Genomic DNA, 18764 nt, shown 5'->3' on the forward strand with positions numbered 1-18764 from the left:
ACAGAAGAGATACTGAATTTAATTGATGAAAGGAGAAAATACAAAAATGTAGCAAGTGAAGCAGGCAAAAAGGAATGTAAACTTCTCAAAAATGAAATTGACAGGAAGTGCAAAATGGCTAAGCAGGGATGGCTAGAGGACAAATGTAAGGATGTAGAGGCTTATCTCATGAGGGGTAAAATAGATACTGCCTACAGGAAAATTAAAGAGACCTTTGGAGAAAAGAGAACCACTTGTATGAATATCAAGAGCTCAGATGGAAATCCAGTTCTAAGCAAGGAAGGGAAAGCAGAAAGGTGGAAGGAGTATATAGAGGGTCTATACAAGGATGATGTACTTGTGGACAATATTATGGAAATGGAAGAGGAAGTAGATGAAGATGAAGTGGGAGGTATTATACTGTGTGAAGAGTTTGACAGAGCACTGAAAGACCTGAGTCGTAATAAGGCCCTGGGAGTAAACAACATTCCATTAGAACTACTGACGGCCTTGGGAGAGCCACTCCTGACAAAACTCTACCATCTGGTGAGCAAGATGTATGAGACAGGCAAAATATCCTCAGACTTCAAGAAGAAGATAATAGTAACTATCCCAAAGAAAGCAGGTGTTGACGCATGTGAAAATTACCAAACTATCAGTTTAATAAGTCACAGATGCAAAATACTAACACGAATTCTTTACAGACGAATGGAAAAACTGGTAGAAGCCGACCTTGGGGAAGATCAATTTGGATTCCGTAGAAATATTGTGACATATGAGACAATACTGACCTTATGACTTACCTTAGAAGAAAGATTAAGGAAAGGCAAACCTACGTTTCTAGCATTTGTAGACTTAAGAGAAAGCTTTTGACTATGTTGACTGGAATACTCTCTTTGAAATCTGAATTTGGCAGGGGTAAAATACAGGGAGCGAAAGGCTATTTACAATTTGTACATAAAGCAGATGGCATGGACATGAAAGGGAAGCAGTGGTTGGGAAGGGAGTGAGACAGGGTTGTAGCCTCTCCCCAATGCTATTCATCTGTATATTGAGCAAGTAGTAAAGGAAACAAAAGAAAAGTTTGGAGTAGGTATTAAAATTCATGGAGAATTACGGAATGGACAGTGTCTTGAAAGCCTGGTATAAGATGAACATCAACAGAAGCAAAACGATATTGGAATGTAGTGGAATTAAGTTGGGTGATGCTGCAGGAATTAGATTGGGAAATGAGACACTTAAAGTAGTAAAGGAGTTTTGCTATTTGGGGAGCAAAATAACTGATGATGGTCAAAGTAGAGAGGATATAAAATGTAGACTGGCAGTGGCAAGGTACGCGTTTATGAAGAAGAAAATTTGTTAATATCGAGTATAGATTTAAGTGTCAGGAAGTCGTTTCTGAAAGTATTTGTATGGAGTGTAGCCATGTATGGAAGTGAAACATGGACGATAAATAGTTTGGACAAGAAGAGAATAGAAGCTTTCGAAATGTGGTGCTACAGAGGAATGCTGAAGATTAGATGGGTAGATCACATAACTAATGAGGAGGTATTGAATAGAATTGGGGAGAAGGGGAGTTGGTGGCACAACTTGACTAGAAGAAGGGATTGGTTGGTAGGATATGTTCCGAGGCATCAAGGGATCACCAATTTAGTACTGGAGGCAGCCCGAACATTACGTGGTAACAAAAGTATGAAAGGGGATCAGCATAGCGAAGATACGGGCTGCAAATGGGGAAATGCATTGAGATAAGTTACTTTGACGGAGGACAGACTATTATTATGCTGAGCCTGTGAATGATTATCTCAAAAATTGCAAACCTGGTTGAATGTACATATGCTACTGTCATGTTAGAAGGACAGTGAAACTACCACTTGGTGCTAAATAGTTTGATGTCTACGAGTCTTCACAGATCGTAAGGTTCAGAAGCTTGCCTGCTCTACAAAGTAGGAGAGATGATGATTTTTGTCATCATTTTCTGATGAGTTTACTGCGAAGTTTGAAGCATGATTTCATCTAGTTCATATAGAAACAGTTACACAAGTTTCTTGGAAATGCTGCAGTTGGAAGGGACTTCTTTACTAACTGAGAAGTTTTGGTTGAAAACTTGAAATAAGGTACAGTTGTTGGAGAAAGAAGTGTTTACAATGCAGTCAGTCGTTAGGTGGTTTACTTAATAATGAGAAACAACTGAATAAACATTACAAAATGAATTATGTTTGAAGAATGCTTCATCAAAAAGAATACAAGCCTTTAAAAGGAAAAAAAATCTGGTGAAAATTAAACGGCCAATCTTAAAAAGGACAACATTTTAGGAAATATGAGCTGAAAGATAAAAGAAGAATGTATACAAAATGCAAGGAAAGGAGCTGGAAGTGTAGATATTGAAACTTCTTGTTCAGCTGAAGACTTAAGCAGTGAATCTTTAACTGTGAAATTTAACATTTGACATAAATTCTGTGCTTTCATAATTATTGAATTTTCTTAAGGAAAATTGTATGGTTTCACTACGTTACTGTGTTAAAACAATTTGTATTTTAACTGATGAAATGATAAATATGTTGTTGTTGTCTTCAGTCCTGAGACTGGTTTGATGCAGCTCTCCATGCTACTCTATCCTGTGCAAGCTGCTTCATCTCCCAGTACCTACTGCAACCTACATCCTTCTGAATCTGCTTAGTGTACTCATCTCTCGGTCTCCCTCTACGATTTTTACCCTCCACGCTGCCCTCCAATGCTAAATTGGTGATCCCTTGATGCCTCAAAACATGTCCTACCAACCGATCCCTTCTTCTAGTCAAGTTGTGCCACAAACTTCTCTTCTCCCCAATCCTATTCAATACCTCCTCATTAGTTACGTGATCTATCCACCTTATCTTCAGTACTCTTCTGTAGCACCACATTTCGAAAGCTTCTATTCTCTTCTTGTCCAAACTAGTTATCGTCCATGTTTCACTTCCATACATGGCTACACTCCAAACAAATGCTTTCAGAAACGACTTCCTGATACATAAATCTATATTCGATGTTAACAAATTTCTCTTCTTCAGAAACGCTTTCCTTGCCATTGCCAGTCTACATTTTATATCCTCTCTACTTCGACCATCATCAGTTATTTTGCTCCCCAAATAGCAAAACTCCTTTACTACTTTAAGCATCTCATTTCCTAATCTAATTCCCTCAGCATCACCCAATTTAATTTGACTACATTCCATTATCCTCGTTTTGCTTTTGTTGATGTTCATCTTATATCCTCCTTTCAAGGCACTGTCCATTCCGTTCAACTGCTCTTCCAAGTCCTTTGCCGTCTCTGAAAGAATTACAATGTCATCGGCAAACCTCAAAGTTTTTACTTCTTCTCCATGAATTTTAATACCTACTCCAAATTTTTCTTTTGTTTCCTTTACAGCTTGCTCAATATACAGATTGAATAACATCGGGGAGAGGCTACAACCCTGTCTCACTCCTTTCCCAACCACTGCTTCCCTTTCATGCCCCTCGACTCTTATGACTGCCATCTGGTTTCTGTACAAATTGTAAATAGTCTTTCGCTCCCTGTATTTTACCCCTGCCACCTTTAGAATTTGAAAGAGAGTATTCCAGTCAACATTGTCAAAAGCTTTATCTAAGTCTACAAATGCTAGAAACGTAGGTTTGCCTTTTCTTAATCTTTCTTCTAAGATAAGTCGTAAGGTCAGTATTGCCTCACGTGTTCCTACATTTCTACGAAATCCAAACTGATCCTCCCCAAGGTCCGCATCTACCAGTTTTTTTATTCGTCTGTAAAGAATTCGCGTTAGTATTTTGCAGCTGTGACTTATTAAACTGATAGTTCGGTAATTTTCACATCTGTCAACACCTGCTTTCTTTGGGATGGGAATTATTATATTCTTCTTGAAGTCTGAGGGTATTTCTCCTGTCTCATACATCTTGCTCACCAGCTGGTAGAGTTTTGTCATGACTGGCTCTCCCAAGGCCGTCAGTAGTTCTAATGCGATGTTGTCTACACCGGGGGCCTTGTTTCGACTCAGGTCTTTCAGTGCTCTGTCAAACTCTTCACGCAGTATCGTATCTCCCATTTCGTCTTCATCTACATCCTCTTCCATTTCCATAATATTGTCCTCAAGTACATCGACCTTGTATAAACCTTCTATATACTCCTTCCACCTTTCTGCCTTCCCTTCTTTGCTTAGAACTGGGTTGCCATCTGAGCTCTTGATATTCATACACGTGGTTCTCTTCTCTCCAAAGGTCTCTTTAATTTTCCTGTATGCAGTATCTATCTTACCCCTAGTGAGATAAGCTTCTACATCCTTACATTTGTCCTCTATCCATCCCTGTTTAGCCATTTTGCACTTCCTGTCGATCTCATTTTTGCCTGCTTCATTTACTGCATTTTTATATTTTCTCCTTTCATCAATTAAATTCAATATTTCTTCTGTTACCCAAGGATTTCTAGCAGCCCTCGTCTTTTTACCTACTTGATCCTCTGCTGCCTTCACTACTTCATCCCTCAGATCTACCCATTCTTCTTCTACTGTATTTCTTTCCCCCATTCCTGTCAATTGTTCCCTTATGCTCTCCCTGAAACTCTGTGCAACCTCTGGTTCTTTCAGTTTATCCAGGTCCTATCTCCTTAATTTCCCACATTTTTGCAGTTTCTTCAGTTTTAATCTACAGGTCATAACCAATAGATTGTGGTCAGAGTCCACATCTGCCCCTGGAAATGTCTTACAACTTAAAACCTGGTTCCTAAATCTCTGTCTTACCATTATATAATCTATCTGATACCTTTCAGTATCTCCAGGGTTCTTCCATGTATACAACCTTCTTTCATGATTCATGATAAATATATCTTCAAAAAAACCATAATCCATCGTATGTAAGCCTGCATATGGTCCATGGCTTAGCGTACCTTGTGCCAGTACTATCCTTTTCTTTCCTGTTACACATGTAAATAGAGTGAGTGGAAAATGACCGTTTATGTGCCTCCATAAAAGCCATAATTTATCTTATCTCCATGGTCCTTAAGCAAAATGTACATTGACAGCAGTAGAACTCTTCAGTAGTCGCCTCAAATGGTTGTTATGGAAATTTTCTCAATAGTGCTTCATGAGAAGAATGTCCATCTTCCCTCCAGGGATTCCCATTTGACTTCACATCTGAGCATTACTCAAAAATAGATAGCAGTAGTGTTCTATATGCTGTTTAAGTATGAGGTACACTTTCCTAAAATTCTGCCAATAAACAATACTCAATCATTTGCTTTGCATGCTATTGTCCTTACATGCGCATTCCAGTTCATAGCACTCTGCATGTTACTCTTAGATATTTAATGGGCACAGCTGTATTCAAACATTACGGGATTGTTTTCTCTGATCATGTACATTTTTCTGCATTTACAGCAAGCTGCCACTTGTGAGACCAGCTAGAAATTTTTTCTAAGCCATCTCATATTCTCCCTAAAGTCACTCAGCTACATTACCTTCCCATACATCATAGCATCATCAGCAAACAACCTCCAGTTGCTGCCCACCCTGTCCACCAGATCATTTATGTATGTTGAAAATAATAACAGTCCTGTCACACATCTAAGGGGCACTCCTGACAATACCCTTGTCTCTGATCAACATTTGCCCTTGAGGACAACGTACTGGGTTCTGTTGCTTCTGAAGCTTTCCAGCCACTCACATATCTGGGAACCTATTTCCTTTTCATGCGGGTTGTCTAGCTAGCTTATCAAGACGGTTTTCAGAAAACTTCTTCAAAAGTATTTCACAAAACTTCCTCAAAAGTATTTCACAAAACTTTGTGTATGTACTGTCTGCAATGAATCCAATAGACATTGCAGTCTATATTCATTAGATTAAAGTCACCTCTAACTGATAGTGCATGATCTGGTCATTTCCACACTGTTGAGCATAAGACTTCCTTGGAATGATTTTATAACTGATGGAATTGTGTGGCTGGTAAAATAATCCGATAACAAACTTCAGTTTATCTAGGCCTGCTACCCATGCCTGGATAACTTCAGATTGAATTTTGACCTTGATGGACACGTTATTTTTGCCAACAGCAGTGAACACTCCACCTCCTATGGTGTATATCCTGTCATGTTAAACATTCCACGCTTCATTAAATATTTCAGAGCTTTCTGCTCGGGGTTTCAGCCCGCTCTCACCAACTTTCCTGGAGGGCAGTAAATTCAAGAACTTCGTTACGTCTGCAGTTTACTGTTAAGTTTTTATAGTTGAACTGTCTTTACCTTATAGGTGGCCCGTTTGCTTTCTCTGTGTGTTGTTTGGTGAGTGTTCATGAGGGGATCTCAAACTACTGCCTAACCTATTAAAAAAAAGTGTGCATTCCAAAAGTACTAAGCTACCCTAGTAGCTACTTCCTTCTTGTAGTGCACTGACATGTCAAGGAGAGTCCTAAAATTCTCCACCCCATAATGCTGGCCCAGAAATCTACAGAGAAGATTGTCACAGAGTCAGCGGATACCCTGTACTCGGACTCCTAACCGAAGGACCCCGATCAGTTCTAGGAATAATGCTGTAGATTGTGAGTTCTGCTTGCACCCAGTGAATGAGGGCAGCAGTCGTAACCGCATCTGCCGGCTGTACATATGAACTAAGGATGGTGTTGGAACTTGGGAGACAGTCTTCATTGGTGCCGACGTGAGCTACAGCATGCAGATGATTGCACATTGCACATTCAGTAGCTGCAGGCAGGGTCTCCTCCACATCTTGGATGAGGACCTTCCCTACCAACCCCTCCAACAGGCACATATAGTGCACATTACACTTCTTTCTAGTTCTGGACGCTATTTCCCTAATGGCCTCCCTAACATGCCTAACATTGGAGCTGCTGATAACCCTCCCCTTCGTATGACTCTCCACTTCAAACGACGCAACCTCGTTACAACGCACCACTCCGCCTGCAGAAAGTGGAAATCCCTTGTGATGGGTACTCTGCAAGGTGCCTTGGCCGTAGAGTATTTGTGCGAAACAAGTGATTCCTGAAATGTCCAATGTGACACGCCAAATGCTCTATGGCCACTATACCCTGAGACGGCAGCCTGTAGGTGGCTGACTTTGACTATAAGCGTGTTCAGGTGCTTGTGAATTGCAGGCAGCTTCTCATGCGTCTCCACACAGCATGTACACACCCTGTTCATCCTGCTGCTACTATCTTAAGCATTGAACTGTCAGGGTGTATACGACCCGGGAGATCCGAGAAAAACACGAGAATTTTTTCATATGGGAGAAAACCGGGAAAAACCCGGGAATTTTTTAGAATCCCGGGAATTTTTCAGAATCCTGGGAATTTTTCATTGTTTTAGTTTTCTGTTATTTTTGTAATTTTGACTGATAAGAACTGATACTCTAACAAAGGATATTATTGTATCCAGCTATTGCAGAATAGTACTTCAAGAATAAAACATAAATGAGTAAAAAAAACAAAAATAACTTAAATTGCAAAGATAATGCGCCATATACAACAAAGACACAGTGCTCATGCAAGCATCTGTCAACAGCAAAATGTGTCAAAGACTTTAGGAAGACTATGCAATGCTTCATAACAACAAATTGCCTTCGATGAGCGTGAAGTCACAACTGTTTACATTAAATTCATTTTAACAGTTACGAGTGTGCTCATGCACATGCATAGCTGAGTTATGTTTGAGTACTAGATTCTCCCACTTCTGGCTACAGGAATGTGGCTGTTGGTTGTGCAGGAAGCTAGATGCTACCGCGAAGCATCCAGTGCACGTTGGTCAAATCGATTGTTCATATAATTTTTGAAACGCATTCCTGTTGGTTTTTGAACACACTTTAAGTTGATTTCTGAATGAATCATAAGTTAATTTTTGAATGTGTGCATAGTGTACGTGACGTGTCTGTCAGGAGAATCATCGTCGCATCTAGAAATTAACTTTCCACAGACAAAAGGAAACAGGGCTATACAAGCTGAGTGGAGCAAAGCTGAACGGATGAATGTCACTCACTGCCCGATTATGTGATAGATTGGGTTAGCAAATGATCAGCGTTGTTATAATTACTAGCGAAATCCATAAATTCAGACTACCAGAATGGAAATAACAGGTGAGAGAGATTCTGTATTATCTTCTCGGTGTACCCTAGAAAATGAAATTTTGACAAAAAATTTTAGGCCAGATCGCTACACTAATAAGGACCAGTTGTATAGTCCCTGGATAGCAGCCGCTGAAGTTCTATTCTCGAAGGAACGTGGAAAATAGCGTTGTACGAACATGAAACAACGCCTAAGCGGAGAATAATTGCGGGATAACTAAACCTATGATTCTGGCAGGGTTAGTGAAGTTAATCAATGAACAAATTTTGACAATGGCAGGAATAGCTACAGAAATGGTGGTGACAAGATTGTTTGTTAGAAAGAGGAAGGAGAAGAAACAGGGACATCACACAATTATGGAAAAGTAAGATAATTCCAAATTTATATAAAAATTTCATAATACTACTTTTTGATCTCATGCTTGAGAACCTGGTGCATATGAATGAAATGTGAAACTATTTCCTAACATAAAGCTTTTATCTTGTAGGTGGCCTTATAGGAATTTGAGATTGGTACTTCATGAATTATATTCTGTCGTGTTATAAAAATGACAATTTGTGCCAAAACAGTCTCGTTTATTTGGTGTTTGTTACAAAATTGCTGCAATATTAGAAAGGATTATTTTGTTTTATCTAGCAAACAGTGACAAAATAGACGTAATCAGATCGAGAAACCACACCAGTCTTGGGTATTATTTGTATTAACAGCTTTTTCAGTATTAGATAAAATGACATTTCAGTTTTTCATGCCCCCCCCCCTCCCACTTAGCAAATATCGTAGATCCGGGGCTGATGCGCAGAGCAGTGTGAGTTATAGTGGGTAGTCTCCACGTGACCCGTGTTTACATTTAGTGATTTCATTGTTTCCCCTTCGTTTACTCTCATGGCATGTGAACACAATACAGTAATCTGTGTCCGGGTGCTATGAAGTGAATTAAAATACATTCACATAATTACGGAAGGCTAAAATATGTTATTAGTTTCAGATTTTATTTTATATCCACCTTTCTGACAGTCTAACATTAATCGCCTTGCAGAACAATGAAGTTATTTTTATTTGTTTGCTAAAGAAATTTGACCTTTTCTGCAGAGGCAGTCATGTATTTGAAACAAAATGTTTAATTCCACAGTACTGGCTAGTTTCAACTGCTCACTTTATTTCAGGTTCACGTTTTCATCTTCTAGCACTTATGATACTATGCCATAGTAAAGAACCAAACATGATATAATACAGCACTGGTGCTCCAAGGAAATTTACATCCTGAAAACCACACTGAAAAGCTTAATATCAGGTTGAGGTCTACTTCATTGGGAATCTGGACATACTAATGTGCACTTTAAGTATGCACTTCAAATGTGCACATTTATGTGTGGTTCACAAAATTCCGATGTTCTTGGAGTATCCTCTGATGTCTTGTTTCTTTTATGACATAATGTGTGATCTTTCAATATTTTACTCGTACGTACATACGGGCTTCCTACGTCATGATAGCTGCGCAAGCAATGTGTCGCCTGTTATCTGTGCTCTCTGGCAACTGCTGAAACAAACCAAACCTATTTCTAACAAATCTCTGGAAAATATTGCGAATGGTAGTTTGAAAAGTGTTACTTTCAAAGTAAATATCCTTTTACTTAAGTTGAACTATGTGCGAGAGTGTACCATGAATTTCTTAATTCACAGTGTGTTTGACTCTCATTTAATAATCATCTCTTTGATGACGAGCCATTTAGAAGAATTTTGAACCCAGAAGATCAGACATTTCTGTCATTATTAAAAATTTTACTGGCACATTTGTGTGTATATCTTAAAGTGTAACACGTGCAGAAAAGATCAACATTGTATGTGAAAGCTTTGCTTTTCTTGTAGCAACACTATATATATTAATTTAAACTATTAAATTTCCCTGTATGTGTGTTCATACTATTTAAGAGTGATGTTACTGTTGGCTGACTACATCACGTGTCCAATGCTCTGAATATCCGCTACCATCGGCTGGCGAGATCACGTGGCATGAGCTATCATTGGCTTACAAAAGTGCATCACAGTCTCGATTTCAATGATTTGGAAAGTAACATGCGGTGTTTGGTGGAATTCCAATGTATACTTTCATAGTACAAAAATACACAGTGTACATGTTGCTGCACATCAAAGATATTTCCAAAACGTATCTTTTTCCCCGAGTTTTGTTTTCTAAAATGTCGGGAATCCTACGGCCTTATATAAAACCATAATCATTCAAAGGATTGATAAGTTTTGCAGTTTCAAGAGAAACGGAAAAAGTGTTTTTTCACCTGGGAGAAAGTTTATTTTTAACCGGGAAATTTGGGAATTTCTTTTCGTTGTCCATGTATACATCCTGACTGTGGAAACAAGTAGAAAAAACTAAATATGTGATTTGGTACTCTCCCAGTACATCACCAGTGTCATGGACTTTAGAAGTGAATTTGTTCCAATGAAAATTGGTAGAAATCCTCCTCTCTCTCTCTCTCTCTCTCTCTCTCTCTCTCTCTCTCTCTCTCTGTGTGTGTGTGTGTGTGTGTGTGTGTGTGTGTGTGTGTGTGTGTGTGCTGCATGTGTGCGTGCATGCGTGTGTCTGTCTGTCTGTAATTGAAATTAAATGATGTAATTTTTAATATTTATGCCTTTTGTGTTTGTGTTGTAATTGAAATTAAATGATGTAATTTTTTCTTTGCAGATGTTAAAATTTTTTATGGATCTCAAGGGCAAAATGCCAAATAAACTGATCAGAAAAGGATCATTCAAAGAACAGCATTTTGATAGTAATTGTAATTTCCTGTATCATGAAGTTGATAAAGTGACTGAAAGGGTGAGTATATCAGATATTCTTGATCTGAACAATGACATCTACTGAATGTTTATGGTATTCCTACTTCTCCTACCACATCAGCTTTTACTTGTCATTTCAATCTGCAAAATAGTTTTGCCTGTACAGATTTGTAAGTCTTTGGATTGTGTGTTTTTTGTTCAAATGAATGAAGTGTAATACTGTAATATCATTTAATCTTTTGTATTTGATATTTTATTTCTTATGAAAATTCATACAAAGGTGCTGCATAATGCAACATTGCCATGCCTGTGTTGTTCAGAACAACTATGTAATGTTCCTTTGGACATTTATGCATGTCAAGCGTTTGACTCGGTGCCCCACTGCAGACTCCTAACTAAGGTACGAGCGAGCACATGGGATTGGTTCCCAAGTATGTGAGTGGCTCGAAGACGTCTTAAGCAATAGAACCCAGTACCTTGTCCTCGATGCTGAGTGTTCATTGGAAGTGAGGTTATCATCTGGAGTGCCCCAGGGAAGTGTGGTAGGACTGCTGTTGTTTTCTATCTACATAAATGATCTTTTGGGTAGGGTGGATAGCAATGTGCGGCTGTTTGCTGATGATGATGCGGTGTACGGGAAGGTGTCATCGTTGAGTGACTATAGGAAGACACAAGATGACTTGGACAGGATTTGTGATTGGTGTAAAGAATGGCAGCTAACTCTAAATATAGATAATTGTAAATTAATGCAGATGAATAGGAAAGAATCCTGTAATGTTTGAATACTCCATTAGTAGTGTAGCCCTTGACACAGTCACGTCGATTAAATATTTGGGCATAACATTGCAGAGCGATATGAAGTGGGACAAGCATGTAATGGCAGTTGTGGGGAAGGCGGATAGTCGTCTTCGGTTCATTGGTAGAATTTTGGGAAGATGTGGTTCATCTGTAAAGGAGACCGCTTATAAAACACTAATACGATCTATTCTTGAGTACTGCTCGAGCGTTTGGGATCCCTATCAGGTCGGATTGAGGGAGGACATAGAAGCAATTCAGAGGCAGGCTGCTAGATTTGTTACTGGTAGGTTTGATCATCACGCAAGTGTTACAGAAATGCTTCAGGAACTCGGGTAGGAGTCTCTGGAGGCAAGGAGGCATTCTTTTTGAGAATCGCTATTGAGGAAATTTAGAGAACCAGCATTTGAGGCTGACTGCAGTACAATTTTACTGCCGCCATCTTACATTTTGCGGAAAGGCCACAAAGATAAGATAGAGATTAGGGCTCGTACAGAGGCGGTCTTTTTCCCTTGTTCTGTTTGGGAGTGGAATAGGGTGAGAAGATGCTAGTTGTGGTCCGAGGTGCCCTGCGTCACGCATCGTATGGTGGATTGCAGAGTATTATGTGGATGTAGATGTCTGAAGGAACAGATGGGGACTACAGCCGTTATGAAACACAGGATATGCATTACCAGTTCTGAATATGGACAACCATCAGCTGTATAATGGAATGACCACAACAAAAATTAGTGCCAGACCAGGACTCAAACCTAAATTTCCAGTTTATCATGAGCAGTTGCCTTACCATCATGTTGTCCAGGCACATTTTACGGACAGACCCAAAGTTGCAGATGTTGTCATTTATATACTTGTTCCTTTGGGTGTGCTTGCCTGTCTGAAGGAACCTGAACAACACAACCACTGCAATATCATATTTATCTACTGACACTGGCAACTGAGTTTTCAATTTAAAGGTCTCCCTTGTACGGGAAATGTTTGTTGCTACTTCAAAATTAAACAAAAAATGTTGGTTTTCTACAAATATATTTGTACTTAGCAAGGAGGGTGCCTTCACCCTGCTGTGGAATAATCTGATTGCTCTGTGATACCTCTTGCTATTGCATTGTGTAGCAAGTGAAACCTATGTAGCAGTATGTGTGTGCATTAATTAAGAATACGGCAGCACCCATATCAACTTAAAACTTAAGATCCTCTTTACTAATGATGCGTATTAGCCCAGATTGAGTTTTGCCCATTTTTTTCTCACCTTGGGCTGATAGACAGTTATCAGGCATTGGCACTGATTGCTGAAACATAGTTGCCAAGAGTCAAGACTTGTTCCTGATGAAACACACATTGTCACTGTGAACGGGCATGAGTTACAGCTATGAAAGTGATATCAGTTCAGACAAGATTTTCAAAACCAATTATACAGTTGAGTAAAGGGTGGGAGAAGGCACTAGCCCACTGTAGCACAGATGGCTACTGAATTTGCTGTACTGGCTGAGATTAAGTGATGGCAATCTAAGTGCCTTTTATCATGGGCACTAGGTCATTTATCTAACTGCTTTTCAATATACTGTTGGTTTTCTTATGTTGCTGTAGCTGCATGTTTACTATGGAAGATGGTGACTAGCTGGTAGACAACACTGTTTCAAATTTGTAAAATACAAAATTGTTGGCAAATTCTTTTGCACTGCCAACACTACTTCTAAAAGTTAGGCACATTTGAGAGTGTCATTGATACTTTGTTCCGAATTGCTTCTTGCCTTGGATACACTTCATGGTCAGGTGCTATACATGCTCACACATCTTGTTGAGTGATTCTACATAAGACACTTCACAAGCTTAGTTTTTAAAACTGCTCTGTTGCGTAGGCTACGTAATTCAGCAGCTCAGGCTAATTTGTAATGACCAACTTTCTTATAACATTGACTGGATTGCAATTTGGTGGCCACCACATGAGTTTAGGGAAAACAGTGAGTGTTCAGCAGACTGGTGTATGTAAGAAGGCTAACTTTTGTAGTGCCATGTATGAATCACTACTAGAAGACAGCAATAATGCCACCTTTGTAAATAGGGTCACTTGGCTGGCAGTACACTATAAAAGACTGACTGTAAACTTCCAAACCCTTTTTCAACTCACTTTTGAACAGAGGAAGAGATGGTTGTACTATGAGATTTCATACTTAAGGTTTTGCTGCTGCCATGGTTCAAAAACTTTGTTTATGTAATGAAATAATTGATAATGTAAATAAAATAGAAAGAAACTTCCACATGGGAAAAATATATTAAAAACAAAGATTCCAAGACTTACCAAGTGGGAAAACGCCGGCAGACAGGGACAAGAACAAAACACACAAACACACACACAGAATTACTAGCTTTCGCAACCGATGGTTGCTTCTTCAGGAAGGAGAGGGAAAGACGAAAGGATGTGGGTTTTAAGGGAGAGGGTAAGGAGTCATTCCAATCCCGGGAGCGGAAAGACTTCCCTTAGGGGGGAAAAAAATTCCGGTGTACACTCGCGCACACACACACACGCACACATATCCATCCGCACATACACAGACACAAGCAGACAGTGTTTGTGTGTTTTGTTCTTGTGCCTGTCTGCCGGCGTTTTCCCGCTTGGTAAGTCTTGGAATCTTTGTTTTTGAAATAATTGATAATTTACACAGGATACATTTGGGTAATTCCATGTCAATTCAACAACTTTGAGAAAATGTTGCAGCTGATTCTCAGATTTGGCTGAAATTTAGCACACCAAAGCTACCAATTTTAAGTTCCCCTGCCAATTAGTTCCAGAATTATGGCTTGTGAAAGAAGGTGGCGTGACCCGGAATTTGCAACCCGCATCTGGCAATCTATCTTCAGACCCAACTTCAGGTCTTAATAACTTTGGCGCTATTCCGCACAGTCCAGTGAAATTTTTACAACCCAGTAACATCCACTTAGACAACACACTCTATGAATCAAAACACCAACAACATATTTCTGAGTGAAAATAAAAATTCCAAAATGTGATTAAAAAATGTAATATGTTAAAAAGTACATATTGTAGATGCCCTCTATGCCAAATATAATTCACTCAAATTTCAACCACTGCATAAGTAGACCATAATATAATATGTGGCAAAATTTCAACATGTTATTGCAAGGCATTTGTGTACAATAAAAGTTGACAGATATGTTATGTTTCTTTTAACACATTTTAGCAAGTAATATTGATGATACAGACAACTTGTTTCAGATAAAGCTGCAGCAATTGTTGGGAATCATTAGGCAACAGAAAGCTAAACAATGGTAGTTTTCAGGGACAGAATGAGTCATTGTTAGGCAGGAACAACAAAGGAAACAAGCAACTATTACAGGTTACTCACATTTTAAAGATTCTAGTTCAGACTGGTCATTACTGCTGTGGAAAGTCAGTATGGAGGCAGAAGGGTGTACTAGTGGTGCTGTTGTTCAAACAAGTTGCAATATTGGTAGAACACAAGCATTTGAATGCCATAGAACAACATATTGAACAAAATGTGGCATTCACTTTGTACTGTATGATCTGGATGTATCGGACCAAGATTTGTTACTATGGAGATCCGGGATACACCCTGTGGGCACAAGAAGTACAGTTCCAGGAAACTTGAGTGTTCGTTATCATCATATGAAAGTGTTTCTGGATAATTATTCTTTCCTACAAAGAAGTTCTTTTGATCCATTTCGGATTCATAAGAAGACAAGTGAAGTGTAGCCTCAGAGAAATTTATATAAAATCAGTATTGAAAGTGAATCAGTGCATGGGACTTAACATGAAACCAGGACAAAAGTTATGTTCCAGGTGTGTTACACTGCTAAAAAATGAAGAATATTCTGATAATTTACGTGACAGTGATGAAGAGTATCAACCAACTACAACTACAGCAGATGAGCAATTAAATACTTCAGTGATTGCTCTTAGTTTGCCTCCCATGGAAGACACACAAAGTTGGGAAAAGAGACAGGCCCAGCTATGGTAGAAGAAAACTACAAGAAGCTCAAATGGAATTAAAACACAAAATAGCTGACACACTAATGGTGGAAGAGGAAGAACTATTGCTCCAAAGGAACAGAAATAATGCCAGAAATGCTCTGATTTGGACAAAATTGTACATGATATGAAAGAAAAATGTGCCATATCCACACTCCAGAAAAAAGTAGCTTTTTTTACCCTTGCACTTTCCAGCTGGTCTATTCACTACACTGCAAAGGAATTGAATGTTTTTACATATATGGTAAAGCAAGCTAGGAAAATAAAAGCAATCCAAGGAGTGCTTCCACAGCTTCAGCAGGCTCAGGGTAAGCAATTGAGTTCAGAAATAAAGGTGCTAGTGTTGGAGTTTTATGAAAATAATGATTACAGACAAATAATGCCTGGAAAACGGTGAAAATGGAAAATGTACATGTACAGATGCAAAAAAGACTGTTGCTATGCAACATATCAGAACTATATGTAGAATTCAAGGAAAAGTATCCCAATACCAAAGTATCTTTTTTTCAATGTTCGGCCAAAATGGGATGTGCCTGTAAGTGCAAGGGGCACACACAATGTTTGTGTATGGAGTCCCAACAAAATGCTAAGCTGATGTTTGCTGCTATGAAAGATTCTAGTCTGGATTACAAAGGTGCAATGAAGCTGCTAGTGTGTGACATCAGTTCCTACCAATTCATGATACACAGGTGTGAAAAGTGTCCTGGTAAGGCAAATCTTGTAGAAAACATGAATAACAAACTGTATGGTGAACTCCTTTTGGATGACGATGAACTTGTTTTTTGTAAACAATGGACACACAATGGATCGCACAAGTCTTGAAACAAAGCAAAGTACAGTGGAAGATTTTGTTAAAATGTGTTGTCAAAAAATGGACAAACTGATCACACACAGCTTCACAGCAACAACACAGTCAGCTTATCTCCAGTTTTGTAAGGATAATTTGAAACAAGATGAAATTATAGTAATACTATACTTTTCTGAAAATTGTGCATTTATAGTTCAAGATGCCATCCAAGGATATCATTTGGGCAATAGTGAAGAAACTCTCCAGCGATTTGCGATTTACTATAGGGGTGAATCAGGTGATGTGTCTCTCATGAACCTGTGCATTTTTAGTGACTGTTTAATTCATGATGCCATTGCAGTTCATGTCCACATTCACACTGTCATGGCATATGTGAAAAACAAGCTGCCTCACATACATTTTGCGAAATACTTCAGTGATGGGGCAGCTAGTCAGTACAAAAACTGTAAAAATCTCAAAAATGTATGCATGCATTACCACAATTTTCAGATTCATGCAGAATTGAATTTTTCGCAATAAGTCATGGTAAAAATGTATGTGATGGTATTAGTGCTACCATTAAGTGCATGGCATCACGAGCTAGTCTGCAGCCCCCTACACAAGGTCACATTCTAACACCTCTTCAATTATTTACCTGGATACAGAAAAATATCTCTGGATACAGAAAAATATCTCTGGCATAAAATCATTCTAGGTTTCGAAAGATGAGATGAAATCAGTCGAAGAGCTGCTAAAAAGGAGACTAGAACACGTTAAAACTGTTGCAGGCACAAGGAGCCATCATCACTTCTCTCCAGCAAACTCTGACAATGTGCAGATGAGATAACTATAGGTTCATGCACAACATGCGTCTTCACAGTGTGTCTGACTCAGGATTCAGAAGCAAAAGCAGCAACAGACAACCAGGTTGCTATGTTATTTCTGTTTATGATGACAAATAGTACTTAGGATGTGTGCTGTTAAGCAGAAGGTGATGTATTTGTGAACTTCATGGCACCAGCAGGACCATCAAGGTCATTTCATTGGCCACATTTGGCAGACAGGTGTTGGATTCCTTTTGAACATATTCTTATGGCAGTTCCAGTTCCTACCACAGTGTCAGGAACACAGTAAAATTTGCCACTCAATGTACAGAGTACAGTGGCTAAAGTGTGGGGGAACTTCTGTTTGAAGTACAATCGACTGGTTTTTAGCAGTTAAGGTGCAGTAAACATTAATGATAGGTTGTGTTAATCTGTTTATATGTTGTTGCTTAGTGATTAAACAGTTTTGGGAGAGGATAAGAAGAGGCAGAACAGTTTACGACATGTTTTTACAAAATTGTGTTGTGGAACAATGGCCACATCACCAAATACATATGTCAACTTTCATTGTACACAAATGTCTCGCAAAACGTGCTGAAATTTTGAGATATATATCATTGTGGTCTACTTATGCAGTGTGTGAAATTTGGCTTGGATATCACTTGTCCCTTTTGTGCTACCATACTTCGAAAATCCATGTTTTTCAGGTAATTTTTCAAATTTTTGTATTTTCATATGCATGTAACTCAGTTTTTGAGATCAGGTGGGCATGATGAGTTCTGTGTGTGCTTAGGCCACATTAAGCTTACCACAAAAAAAGAATAAAATTGTACCCTTTTTGAGTGAGTTAAATTTGGCATAGAGGGAATCTACAATATGTACTTAATGTATTACATTTTTTAAACCACATTTTGGAATTTTTTATTTTCCCTCAGAAATATGTTGTTGGTGTTTTGATTCATGGAGTGTGTTCTCTAAATGGATGTTAGTGGGTTGTAAAAATTTCACTGGAGTGTGCGGAATAGTTCCTCAGTTATTTAAGACCTGAAGTTGGGTCTGAAAATAGGTTGCCAGATGTGGGTTGCAATTTCCTGGTCATGCCACCTTCTTTCACAAGCCATAATTCTGGAACTAATTAGCAGGGGAAACTAATACTTTGCACACAAGTGTTCCACACGTGGTAGAGTTAGTTAGTGTACTGAATTTCAGTCAAATCTGAGACTATGAACTGACATGGAATGACCCATTTCTCATTTACACCTGTGTATCCCTTGGAATACTTTGGAGTGTGATGGCTACAAAAGTGATCGAATCACAATGCTACTTCAGGTAGTGTTTCCAGAACAATATTTTCAATTCTTTGTGGGCCAATATCCAACCAGAAACAAGAGAGTAGTTCACCATGACCCTAAAAATAACAGACCAATTGTCAACCAAGAGAAACTGGAGGCTTTGTAAAAAGTAAACTGATTGTGCCTTGTTACACCAC

General features: G+C 38.8%; 1 protein-coding gene across 2 annotated transcripts in view; it reads left to right on the forward strand.

The window, feature by feature from the left end:
• The window catches only part of LOC126365768 (serine/threonine-protein kinase PRP4 homolog), a 266407-nt gene that overhangs the window by 106312 nt on the left and 141331 nt on the right, over positions 1–18764 (forward strand). For both annotated transcript variants that reach the window (XM_050008287.1, XM_050008286.1), the window contains exon 15: positions 10769–10900. In XM_050008287.1, coding sequence (XP_049864244.1) covers positions 10769–10900 — 132 coding nt within the window. The remainder of the gene's footprint in view (positions 1–10768; positions 10901–18764) is intronic.

Source organism: Schistocerca gregaria, chromosome 4, assembly GCF_023897955.1.
Source record: "Schistocerca gregaria isolate iqSchGreg1 chromosome 4, iqSchGreg1.2, whole genome shotgun sequence".
Classification (NCBI taxonomy): domain Eukaryota; kingdom Metazoa; phylum Arthropoda; class Insecta; order Orthoptera; family Acrididae; genus Schistocerca; species Schistocerca gregaria.